This window comes from Penaeus vannamei, chromosome 10 (genome assembly GCF_042767895.1).
Source record: "Penaeus vannamei isolate JL-2024 chromosome 10, ASM4276789v1, whole genome shotgun sequence".
NCBI lineage: Eukaryota > Metazoa > Arthropoda > Malacostraca > Decapoda > Penaeidae > Penaeus > Penaeus vannamei.
The window spans coordinates 41,192,520-41,209,818 of record NC_091558.1 but is presented as its reverse complement, the minus strand read 5'-3'; the positions used below and the strand labels follow the sequence as shown (position 1 = coordinate 41,209,818).

Sequence of the window (17,299 nt, the reverse complement as noted above, 5' to 3'; positions counted from 1 at the left end):
GAGGGGAGGAGGAGGGGAGAGGGAGGAGAGGGAGAGGAGAGGGAGAGAGAGAGAGAGAGAGAGAGAGAGACAGAGAGAGAGACAGAGAGAGAGACAGAGAGAGAGAGAGAGAGAGAGAGAGAGAGAGAGAGAGAGAGAGAGAGAGAGAGAGAGAGAGAGAGAAGAGAGAGAGAGAGAGAGAGAGAGAGAGAGAGAGACAGAGACAGAGACAGAGACAGAGACAGAGACAGGGGGGAGAGAGAGACAGAGAGAGAGACAGAGAGAGAGAGAGAGAGAGAGAGAGAGAGAGAGAGAGAGAGAGAGAGAGAGAGAGAGACAGAGACAGAGACAGAGACAGAGAGAGACAGAGACAGAGAGAGACAGAGAGAGTGAAAGAGTGAGAGAGAAAGATCAAGAGAGAGAGAAGAGGAGTGAGTTAGAGAGGGAGGAAGAGGGAGAGAGAGAGAGAAATGGAGGAGGAGTGAGTGTGATGGAGAGAGAGAAGAGCGGAAAGAGTGAAAAGAAAATAGAGAGAGGAGAGATAAGAGAAGGGAGAAGGGAGGATGGAGCAAAGAGAGATGGAAGAGAAGAGGAGAGAGGAAAAAGAGAAGAAAGAGAAGAGGAGAGAGGAAAAGGAGAAGAAAGAGAAAAGGAGAGAGGAAAAGAATAGTAGAGATGGGAGAGTAGAGGAGAGAGGAAAAAAGAGGAGGTGGAAGGAGCGCAGAGTGACTTACTGAATGAGTCAGTGGGCGAGTGAAAGAATGAAAGAGCAAGCGAGTGAGTGAGAGCAAGCAAACCCACCACCAAGCACATCCCTGAACCTTACCAAAGACAGCGGCACCTCACACACACACAAAATGCCAGCTGGATCACCCTGCCTACACACCACAGAATCTCAAGAAAGAGCTAAAGTTGCAACAAACACAATAACACTGGTCCTTGCTACCTTGCCTCGCTGGAAATGCAAACACAGCAAACCTATAACATTTCCCACTGTTTCAACACTATTACTCACAAAAACCTTGCAACAGATTTAAACGCAGGAAGACAGTTAAGAACAGACTGATAAGATAAGACAGGCGAGTCACAGCTGATAAACATGATAACATCCATTTCCTTCTTGATTCAAAATATTGGCTACTGTAATGTTTTAGGAATTTATACTTGATACAAAAGCATATATTCATACATCACCCACAGTAAAATTAATTCCAAAGGATGTATCATCATTTCGCTCCATAAATAACATGATAAGCAATTAGTATATATTAAAATGAACAGACAGAAACAGCTGCTGGACTTTGTTAATTACAGCAGCATTTCACAACTTAAAAATCTCTAAATTCGTCATCCATTATCTTTCTGTAAACATTCATTAGATTAAAACAACTTTAAATGGGATCATTATTCAAATAAATAAATTGTATTCAGTAGAGATCATCAATAAGGGATACAATATCACTAAAGATCCAAATATACAAAAATAAGGGTATTCTGATATACAATACTTATATATATATATATATATATATATATTAGATACATATATATATATAAATATATAGATAGATACATATATATATATAAATATATATATATAAATATATATATATATACATAAATATATATATATGTAAATATATATATATATATATAAATATATATATATATATCATATATATCATACATATCATATATATATATATATATATATATATATATATATATATATATATATATATTATATATATATATATATACATATATATATATATACATATGTACATAAATATACAAATATAAATATAAATATAAATATAAATATGTTATATATATACATATATATCCATATAAACACAGACAGACACACACACACACACAAAATAAACACCACAAACAATCAATTCCAGTTGCTAATATTCAAAATGCCAAACGATCCAAAATGCGCACTGACCCTATCATGCAGCAGAACACGATAAAAGAAAGCAAAAGAAAAAGCTATTTAAGGCCTGGGGAGGAAGGGTTAAGAAGAGGGGGGGGGGGGGGATACACCTAGTTCTCATGACAGGTAACATACACACCTTTCATGTGCTAATTAAAGAGAAAATCTATTGTCTCCTTGTTCTAACATAATTGGTGTAATAAAATATGGAGATTTAGGAATGATAATGACAATAAAACTTGACAATAAAGCGAGAGTTGAAAAAATACAAGAGTAATTTCTGGACACCTGTTAAACCCTTGAATAAACAGGTTGCTTGATTATAGCTTCAAATAAAAAAAATGAATTCCTCTTAAATGCCAGCGACATCTCACAAACACACGAGACGCTGTAAAATTAACACAGACCTTTAATACATGAATAATAAACCAAATGCCACTCGAATTCCCAGTCTGCATTCCCGACCTTCAACATCTTAGTGAAATTTCAAAGGGGTAAATCGCACAGATTCGTATATAATGATATTCTCACGCTAAAACCTTCCTCACCACGTCATATCACCAGAAAAAAATGCGGCATTTACGAAGCTTATTAACGAAATTATTGTAAAACATGACCTCGACTAGAAACCCTGCCGATTCTCATTATAAACCTCTATTTCTTGGCGTATTATAATCGTAAATGTAGATTCACGATTAAAAACCATCGGCTTTCGAGGATACCAAAGAGTGAAGTATAACTCGATGAAGAAATAACTGATTTTGTGAGAAACTTTGGTCTCATAACTCAAGTATTTCCACCTTAACACTGTCTCTTTCTCTCACTCACTCTCGCATCACCGACTTTCTTCCGTGTTTTATCCTCTTTTACGCCTCATGGACGCCGCATTCATGTTCATTTGTTACAACAGGATCCACACTGAACGAATAAACACTTCTGGTACTTACATTCATGGGTAAACTGTCCATAAAATCCAAAAAAGACGGGGAAATAGGTCTTTACTCAACCACATTCAAAACACGACTGACCCACCCATGGCTGGTGACGGATGTTCGGTTTGAGCGGCGTGGGATTCAGAAAATAGTGTCTCCCACTAAGCAATAGAGTTCATTGTATTAATCAAAATTGCGATATATATTACTTTATTTCATAAATATGTAATATTTCTCATAAAAAGGGGATATCTAATAAATCCTATGTCAACTACCATTGAATGATGCACATATTTGTTTAATACATCCGAACACTGTGCGCACTCTAAAAATGTTTACATGCGCGAAGGAGTGCGCATGCGCCAACCACTGGCAGCAGTGGCGCTAAATTTAAATGTTTTGGGGCTTTGGTTTTGATGTACAAGAAGGCCATTTTCACTATATCCTAATTTATGAGTTAGTGCTGTCTGATAGAAAATCATTTCTATTATATGTAATACATATAAATGCTATAATGTTATCATAGCTGAGCCACACAATACAGGCAAATATGTAGTTTATTAAATCCAAAATTACGTAAAGGTGAAAATAAGGACAAAATAGATTCATACTAACTATTATCTCTTGTACTGAAATAGAAAAGAGACAATTCGAATATGCTTTAGGAGACATTACGTACTGTCAACTAAATAATGAAAACAAATTGATCAGCATTTTCTATATTCTTTCACCCAATTCTAAACCAGAGGCTCCTAGCCCAAGGTCTTCATAAGTAGACCTTGGTCTATATAAGTATTTAGACCCTGTCTCAGCCTTGGGGGTCATGGTCCCCAGGGAGAGCAAGGAATACTCTCTGGGGGACAATGGAGCAATGTGAAAACTATAACCGAATTAAACTAGATTTTGCCTCACAGTACTTACAGATAATCATCTCTCGCGTATCAATAAACCAGAATCTCTCCATATAGAGCTCGTGTCCTATAGCTATCGGTACCATTACGCTATTCATAATTAGCCATAACAGAATCTGAAAAGAGGACAGACACTGAGCAGGGCCATAGAGCTTATTATAGCTTGGTCGGGGGCCACGGGTTAGAAAAGGTTGTGAACCACTGATCTAAACAGCATCTATTGAAGGAAATCAGTCACACAAAGATGGAGACAATATTAGGTAAAATATCCTCAGTAAACTTAGGCCAAGAATATATCATGTGAGTTAAAACTGTGTTACTAGAAAATTAACCGGATATAAACAAATGAGAGAGAAAAATCCAAGGCTTGCAAGGACAGATGATTGTGTAAAATTGCAAGCCGCCAAGGACATTTCTACCGCGGGAAATACTGCTGTGCTAATGTGGATATTTACCGTCTCAAATGTATCTCAAGGTTACCGTTAATCAATGTATATATATATATATATATATATATATATATATATATATATATATATATATATATATATATATATATATGTGTGTGTGTGTGTGTGTGTGTGTGTGTGTGTGTGTGTGTGTGTGTGTGTGTGTGTGTGTGTGCATGTATATATGTATATATAAATATATATATGTATGTATGTATATACATACATATGTATATATATACATATGTATATATACATATATATATATATATATATATATATATATATATATATATATATATAAATATGTATACACACACACACACACACACACACACACACACACACACACACACACACACACACACACACACACACACACACACACACACATATATATATATATATATATATATATATATATATATATATATACATATACATATACGAATAATACAAAATCAAGGGAAAACGGGCCATAACATTCATCATTGACATCTATCTCGTAGACGACCAAAATACTGCAGCTCTTCTGTAAATAGGAATTATTATTATTAAATTATTATTATTGAGGATAGTATAGGCTTCACAGACAAAAAATATCCTTTAAGTAATTGATCAAGGTAAGAAGATGGGAAATAACAGGTGATCATCGTAATAAAGATACGGCATTACGTAAAGAACAAAGTAACTAAATAAAAAAGTTATCACTAAAGTTACTCGACCTTTGACCTCCTAAGGATGTCTTATGATGATCAGATAAGAGATACTATTGATTATATAAAGATTTCGAGAGATCAGTCACATTATTTTGCTCGGTTTAGGGATAGACACGATTGAACTCGGTGAGAAACGTTATTTTTTACATATTTAATTTAGCAGTTCTGATTTGATAGCATAATGGAGCTTGGAATAATGTCATAATGTACTTGTTGATGAAGTATGTGTTGTTATTATTAGCACTCTATGGGATGATAATAAGTTAGGAAAGTTTCCATAGAGAAGATTTATAACGCATTCTTCGGTGTATGTAAATTAGTAAAGCACATCAGACAACTGTAAATTAATTGAATAATTGGGGTAGCTTAAGGTATGCATACTTGAACTGACAGTTTTGAATAGCAATTATTATGCACTGCTGATATGCAGAAACGAAAATTTTCTTTAGACATGCCACTAGATTTGGCTCTAATGTCACATACATTGCTGTTGGCAAAAATACTACTTCTTCGATAAGAGTACATTTTCTTTTTCTGACATTTATAGAGTCAAATCTTTGTCTACAATTGTTTTTGCAGCTTCTCACAGTTTTAGATTTCCATTTTTGCCCACCAGCAATTTGTCTATGAACACAATTACCATTATAATGAAATATTAGTCACATCTTCCAGAATGGAATTATCTATCAGTATTCATACCTTTTGTAATCTTTATATTAGACTGAATTATTATTCTCTTATTGCATTTAGTTGATTAAATAATTTTTCACTCCAATGATATAAAGAAATGTAAATTGCATATTATGGAGTTGCTGTTCTTTGTATTTAAAATTTGTGCTTTTTAATCTCTCTCTTTGATAAGGAAGGATATCAAGGGAAAGAATATTATCTATATATTTCCTATACAAAAATCTGGCATATATTATTCTTGCAAATGTTTAAGAATGGGACGAAGTACAAGAGGATTTGACAAACCGCATAACCCAGAATTGATTTACACTATTATTTATACTTTTGTTTGTTTTAGGCATGTATTGCACTGACTGATTTTTTTTTTTAAGTTATTAATTTTCTTTTTTTTTGACAGATTTGTTGCCCACAAAGGAAATATTAAAGTATAAAATGGCTACTAATCAGGTAATATAAATATTGTAATGATTTCTGTTTAAATGTTTAATATTTGAATATTTTTTATTAAGTTTACTATGACTGCATAATGATATTTCATGCTATATGAATAATTTTAAAGAAATACTTAGTTTCTTTTCGTATATTGAAGCATATTATAAATATTATAGGTTTTACCAAGGGAAATGGAAATTTGATATTTTTATAACCCATTATCTTTTTTCTTTACTTCAAGGAACCAGATTTAGTAGAGGTAGTAAAGGACGGCATATACATAATCAGATTCAACCGACCTAAAAGGAAAAATGCTTTTAACGACAAAGTAAGTTATATCAGTGGCAGGTATATTTGCAGAAAATTAATATATAAAGATGTCATAATAATAGACTTGTTTTATAATTTATTGTCTTTGAATTTATCATGTTCAGATTTATTTTCATTCCATGTCTTCTATCTGTTGAATAATAATTAAGAATTACATAACCTCATTTCTCTGAATTTATTATTTCAAATTCATCTTCTATTTTTTTTCATTTCACCCTTATTTCTTATTAGTTCAGCTCACTAACATGTCATGTAAACATCAGCATCATTATTATCTTCATTGTTATCAACATCATCGCTATCATTATCATCATCATCACCACCATCACCATCATCATTCCCATTAATGTCAGCATCATACATATCATCATCATTGTTTTTATCATCATCATCATCATCTTCACTCGCATTTCCTTCCATTGTTGACATTATTGTTGCATCAAACTATGTCTCACAGCTAGATAACTTAGCTTATCATTTGTCTTAAAACTTTTATTAATCTATTGACAATAAATATGCAATTAATATACACCATCAGTTTTTTTATGGCTGGTAGGCATTATTCTAAGAAAAAAAAATACTCTGAATCATTGGTATGAAAGTAGATAATTTAGTTTCATGCCTTATTAAATCACAATATTCTCATATCAAATTCATCCCCTCAACACAGATTATGCTTGGTCTAGGCCCTGCCCTAGAGAGAGCAGCATCCAACCCAGATGCTGTAATTGCCGTTGTCACTGGAACAGGAGATTACTTCACCTCGGGAAATGATCTCTCCAACTTCACAAAGGGGTTGGTATTCTTTGGGCTTTGAATGGCAACTTTTGGTGTTTTATGGAATGTTTCAGTATTGATGGATGTTTTAAAGATTTGTCTTGGTGTTCGTATTTGGACTGACACAAAAAAATAGGATATATACTATCTATTTATAAATAAGTTTTATTCACTCTATATCAGAAGACTAAGAATACAATTGGAATTTACAAAAACATAAATAAAATGTGTTTATAAAAAATGGAAGTAAAATTAATGATGGGTCCATGCATCAGTTTCAATTTCATTACATTCTGGACTCTTTTTAAAGTAACTAAATATCTCAGCTTTATGCATTTTGCATAATCTTCATTGAATATGGTTCTGTAGTTAGGCTGTTCTTCATTCATTTTATTTTATTTACCTTTTGTTTTATACATGACCTGAAAATTGCATGAACAGTTGGTATGAAATGTGGAGAAAATTAGAAGTGGAATTGTTGCAGAAATACATTGCTACCTGAATTAGTATCTGCTATGAGAAAAAGTGTGTGGTAATTTCTTTTATCTCAATACTAATATGTTTCTTCAAAAGAAATACAAAGAGAATCAGAAAATGCACCAAACTGTTCTGTCCATATTTTTTTTTAAAGGAAAATGTCTTAGTTATTTTGTTTGGCATTATATGCATGGTTTTATATACTTGTGAGATATATATTTGTTCAGTGTGTAATTATCATGCTTATGTAACAAGAGACTGCACAATATTTGTACTAAATATAAAAATAATTTATATAACTGCTTTATGTAATTATTTTGTCTAAGTTTTGGGCATCAACTGAAACAGACTATTTCCAACTGTTTTACTTGTGTCTTTAAAGAGAAACACAGTACACAGCTGTTTATAAGGCAAAAGGCAACTTAAAGATAGCTTCACCTTATAATAAACAACTCATGAATATGCATTATGTCCTTATTTTCTCATTTTGTATCTTTTTTTTTTCTCCACAGAGCATCAGGGTCAGGTGGTGCCTCTGATAAAAAAGGTGAAGTAAATTTAGAGCTATTGGCACAGGCAACTGTTGGTAGTTTTAACAGGTAAGATTCTCTGCCTCTGCCTTTCATGTGATCTTATATTCTTGGCATTAATAGTTGATTTGGTCTTTTAATATTCATTTTGTATTGCTCAATTGTTGCTCTGAACTGAATTTTATACATTTACCATTTGTTTCTCCCAACTTTTCTCCATGTCAAATACTATCAATTATTATTATTGGAAGAAAGATGTGATTAATTATTTTCTGCATTGTTATAAATTCTTTCAGTTATTATTATCAGAAGAAAGATATCATCAGTTATTATCTGCATAGTCTTAAATTCTGTTATAATTATTGTCACCAGTCAGTCTTCATTTCACTTATCTGTGCTGTTACAGATAATGTTTGTTTTTGAAACTTATTGCTCATGTCATTGTTTTCTGAATAGACATTTCTTCTAGTTATATATATCTTTTCATTATTATTGCCATGCTAACATTACTTTTGTTATCAATTAATATTTTTTAGTACTATTGATACTATTACTGTTGCTACCTTTACTCTTTATATCTCTTATCATTACTATTACTGCCATTCATCCCACAGACTAGTGAAATCTTTCATTGACTTCCCTAAACCTCTTGTTGCCATTGTCAATGGTCCGGCAGTGGGTATTGGAGTCACCATGCTAGGTCTCTGTGATATCGTTTATGCCACTAATAAGGTGAGTCTTGAGTAGGAAGGCCAGTAGTATTTACAGATTCAATATAATATGAAATGACTTGAAATGAAATGATTTGAAATTCCTCCTAAACTTACACAGTAACATTACATTACCTTGCCACAAGAGGTGAAGTCTATATTTTATTTTCTCCTCCTTTCAGGCAGTCTTCCACACGCCCTTTGTGAGTCTTGCACAAGCGCCTGAGGGATGTTCCTCTTACCTCTTCCCTCGGATCATGGGACAGGGAAAGGCCGCAGAAATGCTCGTCTTTGGAAAAAAGGTGGGGATTCTCTGAATCTGTGTTTTTTGCTTTTCTTTTCTTATCAACAAGATATTTATATATAGTAGTTTTTGATTCATATTAGGAGAGTGAAACTAATAATTTACGTTGATTGTGAGTTGTTCTTGTGATTTTCAAACTTTTGTTTTCATACCAACACATCTGAATGAAGTTTAGTATTTTATATTCAGATATCTCTGCCTGTTACCTGTGTTGAGAATCAGAACATTTATACAAGTAAATTTATGGTATCAGTTGGAAGATGTGTTGCTAACCTGTATCTTTAAAGCCTTTTATGATTACATAATTACAGAAGTTATAGATGGGAGTCTGACAAAACTTTTCCTTTTTTATTTTAACAAATACTTATTTTCTTCTCAGACTCATTCCTTTATCTAGTAAAGCACAGTAATTACCAGCAACTTCATTAGTGAAATTTAATATTCCAAAAAGTTTTTCTCCCCAATCAACACTTTTTTCCAGTTTTAAGATCCACCATTTGTACACTGGTGTATTTCCTTCCTTTTTTTTTCCCTTTCTTTAGCAATGATTTGTTAATGATATGCCATATGATATCAAAATCAAAATGAAATGAAGGAAGCTCTCTTTATACTTTTGCTCTTGGCCAGAATAGTTGGAGTTAAATGTAACTTTAATTCCTTATGCAACTTCAAGTACCTTGTCAATAAATTAGTCAGCTTCATTTTGTTTGGATGGATTCATCTAATAGTGAGTTTATCTTAACTGTACAATAACTTAGGCGGCTATCTGACTAATTTTATTGATTGAAAAGGTTAGTGAGCAGCAGATCAATGATGTGTCAGATTTTAGGTGCTTAGGACATTAATAGTCTAGATGTTATGTAATGACTTTTAAAGAGTAAGAAATATTATCTAAGACCATTATCAATCTATTTGCAACAGGTGATATTCCATCAAATTACAGTGAAAATATCACTGATGCCAGGCTATGTCTGTTCATTTCACAAGCCCTGGTCTCAGCAACTGGGATAATGCCTCATGACCCCATCCATGAGCCAGACAATATTTGACTTGTCGTGATTGGATTGATAAGACAGGTATTAACAGGATATACTCTGTTGAGAGATTTAACTATGCATCTTTAAAAATATGTAGTCACTTACATTGATTTCAGTAATTTCATGACTTCATCCTGTTTCTGTGATATGTATGATTTCTAAGTTTGATGTTTTAGTATTTCAGTCTCTTTAAAACTTTTTTATTTCTTGGTTACACAAATTATTACAATTTTCCATGGATAACCAACTTTTATTTTAAGTTTCTGGAATTTATTACCAGACTCCTGATTATACATTTAGTAATTGAAACGGACAACCAACACCATTATAGCATGGAACAGGAGTGCCATTTAATGGATGAAAAACAGGGCCATCAAGGATTCTAAAGGGGACTCTAAATTAGCTGACTTAATGCAACCAATTTCCTCTACCCAGAAGTATTAGTAAAAAGGATTAGTAGGGGACAGAGTGGAATATAACACCCCAAATAATTTAACTGGCTTACTCTACTTTAGAGAAAGTAAAGTGATGCCCCTAATATGTAAGAATATATTACAGGATTATACCACTTTATACTAATGATGCAATATCCATATAATAAGGCATGGTATACTTTCAGGGGCAAAGCACTTTTTAAGGATTTTTTCATGAATCAGAATCTTTGAAATTTTGTTATAAAATAATTACAACTGCAAAACTTACGGTTTCAGATGAATGCAGAGGAAGCATGCAAGTTGGGTTTAGTGACTGAGGTGTTTCCAGATGAGCACATGGATCAGGTCTGGCCAAGGTTGCATCAGTGGGCCAAGCTTCCTCCCATTGCCATGATGAGGGCTAAGGGCCTTATCAGATCACACTTAAAGGATAAACTTCATGAGGTTTGTTGTTATAACTTTATTCAGGGTAAATACTAGGAATTGTATGGTGGCTGGCAACTAGGGATCACATTTTTTTACAAGAAATATACACCATTGCTTGTGAACAAGTTACATACCATGATATATGTCACATGTCATGTGTCACTGCATGTCACTTTTATAGATTAATTTTGTGATCAATTTTAAGGTAAGATTTCTCATTTATCTTAAAACTTTTATTAATCTATTGACAATAAATATGCAATTAACATACACCATCAGTTTTTTTTATGGCTGGTAGGCATTATTCTAAGAGGGGGGGGGAAATACTCTGAATCATTGGTATGAAAGTATAAATCATATGTTTTATATATATTTTTTCTCTCTCTCTTTGCAGGTGAATGATTTGGAATGCAAACGTTTAGCAGAATCATGGACCACTGAAGAGTTTATGACTTCATTAATGAAATTCTTCACCAAGAAATCAAAGCTTTAAGAAAAGTGGTATATATGTGTGCCAACTTGAATAGACTTATCGCTGTATTATTGATATATAGTTAGGTACTCCATATCAGCTGTTTGTTTGGGTACGAGTTTTAACATTTTTTACAAATATGTATAATATATGTTCTTTAGTACAATACAAGACAGATTTGCCATCTTTTCTGGTGGTTATTAGGGTGTCACGTGATGCACTGCAACCCCCAAAAGCTGTCTCGTGATCAGAGGCGAGACATGTTGCTATGCTCTGCCCACTTTTGTGATGAAATGGTAATAGCCACGGTTGACAGCTAGCTGTTTTACTGTACTGGTTATTTTTTCAACTGGTACACAATATTTTAGAATATAATAACATAGATAACTTTTAATATCTTATGTTGGGTTTTGCTGTGTTTTAGATATCTATATGTATGAATATGGATGAAAATAACTGAGGTATGAGGAATGCATCTATTAACTCGATATGTTTACCACCTACTCTATTCCTGCTGCCCGAGAGGTGTCACCTTTGCCATCACCGTTGGAAAAGATGGCTGTTTTTGGTCACAGTGTACATTCTGCAGTAGGAGCAATAGAATGAAATTTTTTATATGACTGTTGATATTGGTATATGTGGGAGTGTATGTCTTTCTGTGCATCTATAGTTGGTTGTCATAAACAAAATATTTTTATAAATGATGAAAAATGGATAAACACAATAGTCTTCTTTTTTATGTATCAGATATGCAATTAATATATAGACCAATTCAGTGTGACGTCACGAGTCGGAGGCGCCATTCCACTTGGTGAAAACAAACCTGTCGCTCGCAGATACCCCGCTATCACGTGAAGGAAAATGGGGTATGAATTCTTTGATTCTTCAAAAACTGAAGCGTAAAGGTGATATGAAGGAAAACTAGAAGCTGTGTAGCTAAAAGAGTACTCATACCGAACTCTGGATCGACAATCCTTCGAAATGACCTAAAATAGAAGATTCTGACATCTATGACTATTCTATCAATAAAGCAGATGATAATAAAAATTATATAATAGCATAATTTGTTACAGTAATGTATGACGTTTAACTATATTGGGTATTTTTTTCTGTGAAATCAGTGCCACTTCCTAACATCACTATTCTTCCCATTTACTTGGTGTTTATACAAAGGAGACAATGAAGTCATATATAGGCCTAAAAGCGCACAACACATTTTTCTCTCTCCTCAATAATTTGACCTCAAGAGATTGGCCCTCTTCAGTTGTTTCTTCTGCTGGGCAATATGACATTTCAGACAAAGGCAACAGGCAACTGTATACCTGCTTTGTTTTCATTTAATGGACAGTGCTTGAAGGCACTTGGGATAAAGTCTGGGTGAAGTGGATGTAAATATCAGTTATGATAAATCAATATATTACAAAAAAGGAATAAAATGAAAATAATAGAATTGCTTTTGTGCTTTTTAGAATATATGACTACTGCCAAAACCTAATGTCGACAATGTTGATCTTGTTTGGCCTTGATAGGTTGTGTAGATAGGAGTTTGAAAGTAATTATCTGTCTCTGAAATTTGAAAAGGTGTAATATATTTATATGTAGATCAATAAAATGTTCTGAGCAGATGTAAACATTTTCCACCAGGCGTCCATGCACTTCCATCAGTGTCCATGCGTTTCATGGCCTGTATTTCATTATTCAGGTTTCTTTTCGCGATTTGGAAATATATGAAAAGTTGAACCTTTTTTTCCCATCATGTTGTGGTTTGAACAACCAATGACAACACAGTTCCTTGGCATTTTCACACAAAGAAATGAAATTCTCAGGACAATTCAGCGATTTTGAAAGCAAAGAGCAGTGATTTTTCGAACGAACAAGGGTTTGTTTTCACCAAGTGCTCGTTGCTAGGGGCAGTTGCTAGGCATTAATGAATTGGTCTATTGGCAGTTGCAATATGGGTGCTTTTCTTTGTAATTACAAAGAATCACTAAATGTAAGTATAGGAAAATCCACTAATTGTTGTAAAAATAAAGATAAAAATAGTTGTAAAATTTTAAAAATGTTGATTATTGTAATTATAAAAAATAATAAATTATAATTAGAATCACTTACTGAGTTTTAAAATAATGAACCCTTACTCTTCATGGCTTATCTGTAAAGTCTTGATCATTTTCATTTACCGACCCTGTACTCTCCTTTATTTCCATTGCATGCTATTATGTACTGCTTTTTTCAACCAGCTTGAAAAAGAGTTTTTGTATATAAGACCAAGCAAGAAGCCAGTTGCTCACGCTCACTCAGTCGTAGCCTTACAGGTCTGTGCCATTGTAAATAGTGAACTACAGCATTATCAAATTACCAAAGTGTTAGAAAATAAATGTGTTTCTTTATCTATTCTGCTATGTGTATTTATTCCAGGTGCATCTGATACATTCTTGAACAAGAATTAAGTATAAAGAATAAACAGTAAGAAAGCATCACCAGACTAACGTGGTCAAAGTACTATTAAGCAAGAAGTAACTGCTTCATATTAATTAACGAAGTAATTACGATCTTTAAGAGAAACTAGTGGAACAGTTACAGGAATTTCCTGATGGTTATACTAGCAATATATTTAAGGATGCATAACAACCTAACATGGATCTCATTGTAAATTGTTTATTCTTGCAGACATTTCTAGTGTAATTTTGTTTCTTTTTTGTTGTAATGCTTTTTATTCTTGTGGTGATTAATGAGATTCAGTGAGAATATATAACATTAACTGTATTTTATAATTATGGTAATTGGTTTACTGACCAACGAGCAGAATACAAAATTTACAATGTTTCTGAAGAGGTTTAGATTAACAGTGAATTCTTCTATACAATACAGATATCAATAAAATTTAAAAACAAAAAAAAGGGTGTTATTAAGAAAATAAACATTAAACATCATTACATCAAGATAAAGATGTTTATCAATGTGTGCACTGATTTTGAGATGGCATTTCACAAAATATCATATATCCCTTTAACAACATACGCTGTTGTGGAATTGCAATATCACTTAGTCTTACACCTGACAGTTAGTAACCTAGTCTGGTGCCTATCCTGGTGACATGTCCCCAGTCTCTGTAGAAGCATGTGTGACTGGGAGCAGCTTTTTCCCAAAACATAGGGTGAGGTGCATTTGCCTGTTGCCTAATGGTGGCAGTGTGAACCTTGTGAGAGATGAGGTATAGTTTTGGGAGGGATGAGCAAGGATGATGCAACATACCCTCTTCTGCACAGCCTCCAAGTGCCACACTGGACACATGGACTCCAGTTCAGGTCGGATCCTCAGGCAATACTGATGGATCAGTTGCTCCTCACCTGTTGTAAAAGGACCTTATATGGTTGCTTGAGTTACAATATGGTCTATGGGGTCTTGCCAAGTCAGGCTCGAGTTGATGATGAGCCCATCCATTTTGCCTGTGAGGATTTGGTGGATTTCATTTTTGCAAAGGTGAATGCTTGGGGACAATATGCCCCTTCTGAAGAAACTGATATTAAGCACCTTACACTTGTTAGGCTTTCGGATGAGTTTTAAGTCCTCACACTGTAGGTGAGCTGTGGTGATCTTGTACTGAAGTTGGTTATAGTTGGCAATAAATATTACTTTGCAAAGTGTGTAGAGTTGAAAACTGTTGATGAGTGTGGAGAAGAGGTCTGTCCTAATGCATGGCCCATGTGGTTTGCAGTCAAGCAGATGCCTTGCCACCATATGTTACTGAAGAAGGATATTATGAATAGAAGCAGTGAAGTACTGCATCTGAGATAGTATAGGTGGGTCACAGCTACACTGAGATCCAATTACCAAAAGCCTTTTTAAAATCAATTAGGCACAGTTGTGTCACAGCGTTCCACTGTTCCAGGGCCTTCAGTATGACATCCATAAGCTACACTAAATACAGCATGGTTGAGCAGCCCTTCAAGTTGCCAAACTGCTAGTGATCAATGAGGTGCCTTTTGTCAGCCAGCGCGAGGTTTGCTATGTGGCACTCCAACGTCTTCCTGAAGGTGTGTATGAGTGCCACAGGCTGCAGCATTTCTTGGCAGGTGACATGGACTACCTTAAGCAGTGCTGCCACAGTTGAAGCCCTCCATTGTGTGGGGCAGATTCCAGTGTGTACGCATTTGTTGTAGATGATTTCCAGAGGTGGACACAGTTCATATGCAAATTCATTTATTAGTTGTAAAGGAGGTTCACCTGAAGAAGTTATTTCATTTGTTTTCTTTAGTTACTTGTGTATGTCCAACTTCGAACAGTATGGTTTAGGTGCGATGGCTGGCGGGCTGGAGGGGATAGTTGGTGCATGCTACAACAAAATACTCGTTTATCGCATTTGCTATGTGGCCCGGGCTTTCGAGGCTAAGAAACTAAAGGTTCATACGTCACATTGTATTACACTTGTTTAGTCCTGGAGTGCGCCAGGGATATACTCTCCCCCCTAATTGTTTCAACTGTACCTTCAGGCTACTCTGAACGATTGTTAAGGCATGCTTATAGGTGAGATTCCCATCACCGATTTGAATTATGCTGACAGTGTCGCTATGCTAGCCAATTCAGCTGAGGAAAAACAGGATATAGATGCAGTAGAAAGGTCTGCTAGATCTACAAGTCTTGTTCACAGCATGCTCAAGGCAGAGGTCATCGCATCTCTACCAGATTTAAACTGTCAACGTGTCGTAAACGGTGAGGCTATAGAGAAAGTTTCAATACCTCGGATTACTTATTAAACCTTCAGATGATGTCAAGATCGATATTAAAATCGGCAAAGCATAGTCAATCGTTCTGTCCCTCCGGAATCCTCTTTGGAACTACCATCATGTATCCCTCAAGACAAAACTATAGGTCTACTGTGCATCAATACGTACCATAAGACACTTTGATGCCTCCGACCATTGCTCTCAGCGGGCTATCCAAATTTGTAACAAAAACTGTCACAAACCAAGAGATAAGATGTCATCAGGCTATAACATACGGACGGTATTGTGGATATTACAATACACATAATTATGATAATAATCCTACTCGCCTAACATATTTTAAATGCACCCATAGACATTCGAAGTGTGCAGGAGCGGTGTTGGTGCTTGTTCGGCGTTCGTAGACTGACGTACGCAAGGACGTACGTACAGACACTACAGTCACTTATACCACAATGCCGGCTTATTCATAGAAAACCATGTTTCATTTAATGAATTTATATCAGTATATTTTAACTTACTGGTAGCACTTGCGGGATTAGTGAGAAGTCATGAGGAGGGTGGGAGGAGTAGCGGGTTGCTTACGAAAGGTAGCGAGGCAGCAGTGTTGTGAAAGGAGTCAGGGAGAGGGTGATAGGAAGGTTACACTGGGTATGGGGTGGATCATGTAGAAACCCCACGCCTAGAACTAGTCTCACATAGTGAATTGTTTTAAGATACTAATTATTGTTGCCTCGGGGTACCCTGAATGTTTACGTCTTAACAGCAAGACACTGCGACCGACTACATTATAGCTCTTACCGGCACACTGCGTTTAAATAACGTGCTAGTTTACAAGCTACATATTTTACTATGAAATTTCAGCACAGTTTTTTTTTACGATAGACTTACCTATCACCATGTAAAAACACGCAGTGCACATATCGGTAGAACACAAAATCACCAATATGAGCTCCTTGAGTCGTGGTAACAGCGCCCTCTAGGTTTATGTGGAGGTTCATGTCATGAATTACATATTCCT

At 34.7% G+C, this 17,299-nt stretch overlaps 1 protein-coding gene across 3 annotated transcripts; it reads left to right on the top strand.

The window, feature by feature from the left end:
• The first annotated feature begins 4,718 nt into the window (after window positions 1-4,718).
• Window positions 4,719-13,658, top strand: LOC113828491 (enoyl-CoA delta isomerase 2). 3 transcript variants are annotated; one of them, XM_027381470.2, is made up of 9 exons: window positions 4,719-4,836; window positions 6,020-6,069; window positions 6,296-6,382; window positions 7,055-7,179; window positions 8,151-8,237; window positions 8,783-8,900; window positions 9,061-9,180; window positions 10,930-11,097; window positions 11,474-13,658. In XM_027381470.2, the coding sequence occupies exons 2-9, from the start codon at window positions 6,055-6,057 to the stop codon at window positions 11,570-11,572; spliced, it is 819 nt and encodes a 272-aa protein (XP_027237271.2). In that variant the 5' UTR covers window positions 4,719-4,836; window positions 6,020-6,054; the 3' UTR covers window positions 11,573-13,658. The 3 variants fall into 3 exon arrangements, with proteins under 3 accessions (XP_027237271.2, XP_069982786.1, XP_027237270.2); XM_070126685.1 differs by having other exon boundaries at window positions 4,836-4,858; XM_027381469.2 differs by lacking the exon at window positions 4,719-4,836 and adding an exon at window positions 4,955-5,058.
• Window positions 13,659-17,299: the final 3,641 nt, after the last annotated feature.